General features: G+C 41.8%; 1 protein-coding gene across 1 annotated transcript; it reads left to right on the plus strand.

The window, feature by feature from the left end:
• The first annotated feature begins 815 nt into the window (after positions 1-815).
• LOC119159672 (defensin-like) lies at positions 816-3498 on the plus strand. The gene is made up of 4 exons (XM_075872330.1): positions 816-850; positions 1338-1406; positions 2157-2216; positions 3327-3498. Exons 2-4 carry the CDS (start codon positions 1364-1366, stop codon positions 3443-3445), a joined length of 222 nt encoding a protein of 73 aa, XP_075728445.1. The 5' UTR covers positions 816-850; positions 1338-1363; the 3' UTR covers positions 3446-3498.
• Positions 3499-9578: the final 6080 nt, after the last annotated feature.

Genomic DNA, 9578 nt, shown 5'->3' on the forward strand with positions numbered 1-9578 from the left:
CCCACTAGACTACCGCGGCGGGGCATCTTGGTCAAAAGATAGCTACTGCAGGGATTTAATCAAGCAAAACTTATTTTCACCAGCTTCGTCTACTTCGCGAACATCAATATGACAGTAAGTTGATTTTGTAATTGACTAATGAACTCGTATCAGTAACTTCGTCTAAGACAGCACAAACATGGCTATTTCTCTGACCAGTGCTGCCAAGTGCCTACCGCATTTGAACATTTAAAATTTTAGAAAGTGTACACCTTATCATATTGATTTTTTTTCTTTCTGTGTAACCTCTCTTTTCGGTCAACTTATACGCCGCTCACCCCTTTGCCAAGTACATGGTAGCCAACCGATCTCAGAACTGGCCAACCTCCCAGCCCAACAGATTCTTTCTCCTTTTCGGGCAGCTTTTCTGCGGCTCTTCTGTTGTGTAGCCTCAGTCAAATTGCGTCTGAAGCAGTGAGTGCACCCACCTGTAGCATACAGTAGTATCGTCTCAGTGTCCGGGAAACCTCGAAAGCACTATCAGGTGTGACAAGCGGGCAACGAGAACGCTATAGTTAAGCAGGTGCTTTGCCTCCCATGAAATCAATGACCTTCCACCCTGAATCCTCCTTGCAAACAGACTCTGACAATCCACATCAATGGGACAGGACCTTAGGTCATCATTGACGGCGTATCATCCGTTCGTATCATCCACACGTGTCATCATTGATGGCGTAACCTTCCGTTCTGCTTACTTGTTATTCGGTACGTGCGCATGTGGACGCATTCCCACCCCCGAACGATAAGGGACGGTATAAAAAAAAGGTTGCCGAGCCTTGCTACCTGCTTCTACGAGCTTCAGTTTCTGCTGGTAAGTGCATAATTGGCTGTCCCTCTCTTTTCGAATCGCACCAAGTGCCACAGTTTTTGTCAGCATCTACTGCATGAAATTGATTCTTTGTATATTGTCTTCTTAAGACGCATAGAATTGCTAGTTGTTTCCAGCGGAAGAACAATTAGGCATTGTTGTTGTTTTGGCAATAGGTGCGTCTTTTACTCAGTCACTAAAAAGCTCTATAGAGATAATCGTATTCTTGTGTTATGCAACAAAAAAAACACAATCGCATTACTTCTATGACAGCACTATAATAGTATTTCGACAGCTAGTTGGAAGAGCTGTAGTGATCCTGTATGGAGAGTGATTGATGTTCTTTCATGACTACTGAAAGGATGTGCCTTATTTGCGTAACCACATAAAAAAATTAAAAGATCTATCAACTCGAAAACAGCGTACAAGGCAAACATGCGCGTCATGCTTTTTTAATACAAGTTTTAAAAAAAAACATCTCCATATGCAGGTACCAGGGTGACCGTTACTTCAAAAATGAAGTACTTCTCCTTTGTGTTTATGCTTGGACTGCTGGCTGGTGAGTTGACTCACGTTTTAGTTGCTTTTTGCGTATGTTCTGTTAAAAAAAGTGGCCGGGGTCATATACAGGCGTCACTATCAATTTAACGCAGCACCAACCTCGGGCGGCGTTGTCCCCACCAAATTATGCAACATTTCTAGACTTATGATGCCCCCATGCCTGCTAAACTCCGTGAACCATGATAGCCTAAATTAGGCGTTTTTTTATTGTATTGCATTTAGTGCTTTCTTTAGGTATTGCACTTGTCTCACTGCACAGCCTTAGCGTCACCTTAGCTATAGCTACAGGGCAATGGAATGAAAAGAAAAAAAGAACTGACCACAGCAGACGTATTCTCGATGGAGGCGAAAATGCTTGAGGCCCGTGTGTTTGGATTTAGGTGCATGATTAAGGACCCCGGGTGGTCGAAATTTCTAGAGTCCTCCATTGCGGCGTTTCTCATAATCATATGGTGGTTTTCGGACGTTAAACTTCACTAATTATTAACGGGAAAAAACCTCCTCAAAGCGGTCAGCTGAGTACCGCAACAACAATGAAGTAGTTTAACGCCCCTTGATGACTCTCGTGCAATCCCCTTAACTTTGCATAATAATGTTCTGTTCTGAAATATACTCTACCCGGTAGACTGAGTATACTAATACATCCAATCATTAATTTGTTTGGCTGCCTCCTCTAAAGTTTAAACAATCCGTGTTCCAAAAACAAGATTAATATTTGAATAACAATTTGTGAATGTTACGCATACAGCCCTGCTGGCCATGACTTTCGCCGTTGAAGACGACAATGCAGAGGCACATGTTCGAGTCCGTAAGTATATCATAACGTGCATTTATATGAAGTGCTAGTTTTTGGGGTCAGTAATAGACTAAGAGTAGAAGCAGTTTTCTGCAGTTTTGTTTACCGTTAAACGACTTTTTGTATAGATCGATATTTGAAAGAAAGTTTGAGTCGATGCGAGTTTCAGCCAGGTATAGTCCTCGGCTCTTCAATGCGGTCTTCCAAAGACGTACATAACGTGACCACGCTAAAGCATACACTTTAGTTGGCCATTTGCAAAACGAAATTTCGAAATACCTTGAGGTACTGGAAAATAGGGGGGCAGTAACATTAGCACTGTGCATTCAATTCAGCCATGTAAATCATGCCTTCGAAATTTTTCTGTGCCCAACATGATCTGCACTACCTCCAAAACCAGAAGCATTGGAATTTTTTTGCATCTTACGTAGTTTTCAGCAGTACCTGGGAGTGTACCCGTTTCAACACGCCAAGACAAAGAATTTACTGAAGCTGTAGATAGACTAGATGATCGGTCTTTGTCGAAACAAAGAATTCAGGGTCATTGGCCGAGTCCATCTTCAGCCCAGCAGGCTTTGAAAGCTTTCTTACGCTTTTTCCGCACATCTGGCCTTAGGAATTGACTTTAGATTCATAATTTCTTTGGTTTAGCTTTTTTTCTTTCGCTATCTTTTTTTTTTCTCTCTCTATCATTGTAACATCTCTTTTCTATCATATCTTATTACCCCCAACCCCTTCTCTAACACGGGGTAGCAAGCTTGTCTAAGAACGGGCTAACCTCCCTGTTTTTCTGCTTATTTCTTTTTTCGTCTTCCTCCTCCACTGCGTTCGGCCTATCTGATCAGGTGACGACGTCATATGCTAAGGTCATCGTATGAAGGGTCTATACGACACCATATTGATGGCATGCTGAAGCTGCAAGCTTTCACGACATGTGGCATCATATATTCACGTCATCGAGAGCCGTCCTCACATGATGATGATTTTTCGCATCACTTATAATGACGCTGACTCAAACTGTTCCTTTTCACGTTTGACGAGGCATTTAAAGCTCTCGCCTTAAAGTAGAACGCGGGTTACGTATCGCAAGTGCCGAACTAATGAGAAATGCTTCATTTGCAGGCCGTTGGTTCGGCTGCCCGATCAGCGACTTTTGCCACAAGCATTGTCTGAGCATTGGCCGCCGGGGAGGATACTGTGGTGGTCAATGGAGGACCACTTGCATCTGCTACAAAAATTGAAATGTTCCCTCCGTAACTTTCGAATAAAAGCATAGCGCACTTGCGCCCGTATACTAAGGTCTGTATAATTTTTTTCGGCTCGCATGAAATCTATACGGCCACAAACATGCTTTTTAAACAGTTAATTTGATCACTGAATAGGAATCACACGTTTATGAACACATGGCTTTCAATTTTTTTCAAGTACCGCAACAATCTATTTATTTATTTCAAATTCCTTACAGGCCTCTTGGGCATTTTGTAAGAGGGGCTCTAAAATAACATTAAGGAGAAAAAATGTAAAGGAATCAAGCACCACTAGGAAACGACACAGAAAAAGAATTGAACATTTCGTAAATTATTATTTTATTATTTATTTATTATTATTATTTCGACATACTGCCAATCCCATCAGGGACTTTAGCAGGAAGGGCGTGAACATAAAAATTCGAATAAGTACACAATAAAGACATAAATCGCGATAAAGTACAAAATAAAACTAACAGAATCGGATCATTTAACAATTTCAGATCAAAGAAGGCATAAAACATTAGTGTAAAGAAAAGTTGTCAGAAGAAAATAAATGCAGCGACTTGGTTGACACATTGGTTGACATATTGGCATATGCATCAAGAAACACAACAAGAAATTACAGCAATAAGAAACTACCCTACAATATGGCGATGTATTTCAAGGAAGGGCAAATTTATACACACTGAAAAACAGAAACATGTTCAAGAAAACAGAAACATGTTCAAGAATATAGAAATAGAATATAGAAATAAGATGCACCTAAGGCACAATACACATGCATGCAAAAATTGTGCTTTTTGTTAGAGGACAATGAACGACTTCAGTGGAAATGAGCAATTGGTGGTGGAATGTGTCGGGGTTGGCCAGTGAAGCTATATTGTCTGGAAAGTTATTCCATAATGCAATGGCTTGTGGGACTGCTGATTTGGTTTGGTTTGGGAAAACTTTATTGTGAACGTTCGAAGGCGTGCGCCCTAGCACACAGCGGGCCGCTCCCATGATGGGACAGAAAAGCCGAGACCTAGCGCCGCATCGTGGGCCCTCTGGACAGCCCAAAGTTGTGATGTTATGTCCGGACTCCAAAGAGCGGAGTCCCACTTTCTGAACGACGCTTGATTTGTGCCGCGTACAAGGAATATTCCGCGTACAAGGAATATAAAAGTTAGTCGATATATTTACTGGGGTTACTCGCATAATCAGTCATATGTTACAAGGTTTTTTGGTCGTGCAAAACACCTCGGCTTATCACTCGCGTAGGAGTTCCCATAGAAAATGACACAGATAACTTCTTTCGAAAACTTGGTGTTGATAACCGGGTGTGAAAACGGTGCTGATACGAAGTGCTACGTTTCTTTAGTCTCGTGCGCGGGACGAGAAAAGTCAGCTCCGCGAATAGGCTGCACTTGCGTCGTGTATAGGTTATGCATACTTATTCAAGATATCTAACAAGAGATTAAGAGGTGTTCTGAAATGTTCATTTTTACTGGGTTTCATTGCGTCTGACTCACTATAAAACACGATGTTTGAATCAAATCTAAGAGCGGGAGTGGAAACCTTTGAGCCTTACTGCTGGAGCAAACATTATTTATCCTACGAGATTAAAAATATGAGATGCGGCAAAGGCGCCGCACACTTGTTGTTTTTTCCTTTTTCTTTCATTTTGCTTTACCCCTATTATAACATGGCTGTCGGAGTGGGGTCGCCGCATACAGTTTGCCCCTGAAACCACATAATTGATGTGTAAAGCCACAATTGATCTGTTGTTAATATATTGACGGATAATCTTTCCCGGCCAAAATTCGAACACTGTTTGCTGTAGACCGGTTGTTAATGACCTCGTTTCCAAAAGCACCAAGATAACTTCAACTTAGGTATTGATACTTCAAAGAGGCCCACGCTAGACATCCTCGTTAAGTGTTAAATGGGCTGCCCATTCAATGCCACATACACGGCCCGTAGGCCTTTTCTTTGTCATAATACATTTATAAAGTATCTTACTCTGTCAATTTTCAAAGTCTAACGCAAAACCCAAATCAAATAAGGTTCTCATTCGCATAATGTGTTCTACTAGAGAATATGTCATAAACAAATAAAGAAAACACCAGCACTATAACGAGACGGTAGCAAACTTCTCGTTGATAGGTGCAGCTTGTAAAGAAAACGTAGCATATAACTACCTAACCTCGCTATATATTTTACTTTCTTCGCGGTAGGCAATAACCGGAACATAGCGGCTGAGCAGAAATAGCAGTCACGTTCACGGAATGCTATGCTCCACGGCCAAGAGCAGAGCTAGAAAAGCGTTTCTTCCGTAAGGCTACACTGCCACTCACCGCGGTAGCATTCGGCAATTCTATACTCAGCTCTCTGCTCTATGAAATATCTCTTACGACGAAGTGAAGCGTTTGAGTTTTGCCTGAATGCATATTCAAATCTGCTGTTGAAAGCCGTCTGACGTTACATGGTTCCCACCGATTTCACCGTTCACCGAGTCTTTCGTGCGACAGTAGCAACGATATGAAATATTTACGCATACCGTCGTCCCACTCGACGCATTTTGCGGAGCCTTTTCGTTCACGCTTTTGTGCGTATAGCACTGGTTGTTTTACTCGAAGCACCTTGGCCCTGAACGACATTATTGAGAAAATATGCTGTGCTAGAAGGATTTCGACGTTTCAGAAAGCCTACACCCTCAAAACAAACACTCGGAAAAGAATTCCAATTTCGCATTCGTTTTTCTGCTTCTCTGTGTGTGCATCTGTGTTCTTTGTACGTCTGTCCTCCTGCCTCCCAGTTTGTTTTTCTTTGTTTGTTTGTTTGTTTGTTTGTTTGTTTTCATAGACTCTTATCATAAGGCATTATTTCTACGGAATGTTTAATTCTAGGTTACCCAATATTTTCGAGAAAAACAGTCAGCTTCTCTTTCACGCTCTTCAACAGAGAGTAAATACAATTTTCTATGCAATATCAATAAAACAAATTAACTTCTATTTATCGTGCATCAATTTGCATACTACCTCATATCACAAAAAAGTTCGGTTACTTCGGCCGAAATACCACTTCACGCACAATGCTTAATGGCTCAACTTATTGCTAGCCACTTCGAATAACATTGCCATCTCGTATATATCTCATAATAACGTGATTGCACTGCCCAATTTCTCTTTTTTTACACTAATTTCTATAGCAGAAAGCTGCATGTGAAAGAAGAACAAGCGTTAAAGTGGGACAACTATGCGCGAATTCTCAAAAAAAAAAGAGCTTTCAAGTACACGGTAAAATCAGCATAAAGCCTTATTCAAAGATTTCTAAGCGCCAGAAACCTAATGTAGCGCCCTCGCTATAATTATTCCACGTCAGGAGTTTTTTTTTTTCTTGCACAGCAGATATTAAGCCATAGTGCCCGTATATCTAAGTCAAGTTCTTTATTATGTTCCAAATTAAGTATCCGTAGGCGCATAGTACTTGCCTCTTTGTATCAAGATGTAGCAAGGACCCGTTCTTTGAATGGAATATTCAAGCCCAGTAAATATATTAACAAAAAATAAATGTTAGAAACAAAGGGGCCTGCAAGAAGCTTCCCCATAGCCTAATGTTACTTTCTCGAATTTCGCTCAGAAACAGCATCATTTTTCAAGAAAATCCGTGGTCATTAATCCTTGAGCACGTTTCAACTTCTTCATTACTGCCTTTGCTCATTGTTTAGCGAGCTGTAATTTTCTGCTTGCTTGTTTCTTTTTCTATTTTGACAATCACATTACACGAATTCAACTTTATTTGTGTGAATCATCCACCACACTGCATATCCGGTTTTAAGCACTCTAAAACACCGTGTAGCTCTTTCTTATGCAGTAGAAATCAATAGAATTGAGTCTAGCTTAGAACTCATTTCAGCCTCCAGGTCTCTGTTGATCTCCTTCTCAACCCTACCAACGTTTGTCAGTCATTTAATTTGAGCTAAAATTTGAATGAAAGGTACCTCCAAATCAGAATCCTTCTTTGTATATCCGTTAGTAGTATTATGCGCTCTCTCTCTCATACTATTGTATCAGCAAGACTCTATGATGGGGTCACTCTGTGACCTTTTTGTAAGGCTTTTTATATCCGGAATATCAAAGGTATTTACCGCTGTAGAGCGATGATATTGGCGACTCTTTCTGGGCTTTCTTATGGGTGTTTCTTTTTGTATCAGTCGTACGAGTTGGCCCAGTAGAGCTTGGGATGCGAGAAAGCGTAGTGGTAGAGACTAGACCTCGGGGATTCCTTTCTTTTTTGACGCTTCAAGATGTCATTTGCGACCACAGTATACGAGGGCTCTAATCTAAGCGAACAACACCTTCTACGGAAGCGCGTTGCCTGGTACTCAAGCGTTCAAAAATTATTCCAACCGTCTTCACGCATACATAGACCGTTCCGGCAATATCGAGAATAATAGTTTTGCTGCGGCATACTGGGTGTCGTCTATCGGAGCTGCATGGTCTGGCCACCTGGACCACCGAGACTTTTCGACAGTTGCTAAGAGCACAACTATCGCTGCTGCTCTTCCCAAACAGAAGAATGAACCCACGCAACCGGCTATGATTCTCTCGGACTGCAAGTCACAACTTTCTAGAGGAACTCTCACAAACGAGCTCTGCCGCCAGTCACTAGGGTCACAGAGAGGCTGCCGAAAAAGGCATCAACATAACTTTCCAGTGGATACCTTTACATGTTGGTGTCAGCGACAATAAAATAGCAGATGCTTTAGCCAACGACGCACTTTCAAAACAACCGACAATCACAGCCCCTATATGAACTTATAATTACGAAAACAAACAATTTGATGTCATTTCCGCTCTTTATGGAAGTCACCCCATCAGCCTTGTGTCCCAAGGTGCCTCAGTCGAGACGAGCCAACTCTGCTACAGAATAAGAACATGATCGGCCTATACTTTTGCATGATTACTTCAAGTCAGGGTTACTTCATCCCCTCTGTGCACTGAATGCAGTGAAGTCGTGGACATGCAGCTTATATCACTGGTCGTGCAGGTATTTTTGCTGGCAAAGAGAGACATTAATGGACAGTGTGAAGAAAGGGAGGTTCCCCCACGGAAGCTGTAAAGACATCGTGTTTTCGGCAGGTTGGCAACTGACGCGAGAGCAAGTGACTAACATACTCTTGCGTTTTCAGCGAGAGATAGGATTAAGCGATGTATGGTGAGCTGAACTATATGAAAAAAGTTGCTCAGGCGGTGCAACTGCAGCCAGATCTGCCGAGCTAAGCCCGCCTGTGGCAACATCATCACCACCAACTCCAGCACCCTATGCTGGAACGCAATCTTGTACACGTTCTGTGACAGAACAGAACGTGAATTCAAGGGTGAACTAGAGGAATCAAACAGTCAATGGGCGAGGTGAATGAATCCATAAATGCTTTTTACGCATGAGGCAATGTGAAATTTATAGCTTTCAATTGAAGAGCACGTGGACTCACAATTTATTTGTGTTAATGTATTTATTGGGCGCTAGGTGGCTTTCAGACGACTTACGGTTAAGGTCTCTAGATAAATTCTAGGGACCTTACTTTCGGTGAAGAGCGAGGAGGGGAGCTGACTGCCATTTGTCCCCAACATTTTAGCGCGTCATTATATTAAACAAGGCACAACGTAGGTGAATTACATTTTTCGGCCCAGAAGGTTGCGTTTTGATTCAGTCAAAATTGTTCAGAGACCGTTGTATATATATTATATGTACTCTATCAAACGTAACGGTGTCAAATGACAGATTTGAGATAGTTGGTACGTATTAATTCTAATTCAAATCTTCGGTCTCGGCGGTTACGTTTTGATCCAATCCACATTGCTCTTTCAAACGTGTTTGTGTCTCCATCCGCTCTCTCCCCGTTCTGTGCAAGTTCTATACTAGCAGGCGACAAAATGATTGACAGAACGGCTGGTTGCTCTTCTCAGTCTGAACGTATGGTGAGCTTCGAGCCATCCCGCGTGACCTGTTGGGACGTTCTATCACAGACTGTCGCGTATGTAGTATTGTACGATGTGTACAAGTTTTCCACTATGGCGTGCATCATAATCATACCACCATTTTGGCTCGTAAAACCTCAGATATTGTTATAATTAGGATT

The sequence above is a fragment of the Rhipicephalus microplus genome, chromosome 1 (assembly GCF_043290135.1).
Source record: "Rhipicephalus microplus isolate Deutch F79 chromosome 1, USDA_Rmic, whole genome shotgun sequence".
Taxonomy (NCBI): Eukaryota; Metazoa; Arthropoda; class Arachnida; order Ixodida; family Ixodidae; genus Rhipicephalus; species Rhipicephalus microplus.

Coding starts and splice junctions, on each gene's coding strand:
- LOC119159672 (XM_075872330.1), top strand. CDS start 1,364: ATGAAGTACTTCTCCTTTGTGTTTATGCTTGGACTGCTGGCTG. Junction 1,407..2,156: donor TATGCTTGGACTGCTGGCTG/GTGAGTTGACTC, acceptor TTACGCATACAG/CCCTGCTGGCCATGACTTTC. Junction 2,217..3,326: donor AGAGGCACATGTTCGAGTCC/GTAAGTATATCA, acceptor CTTCATTTGCAG/GCCGTTGGTTCGGCTGCCCG.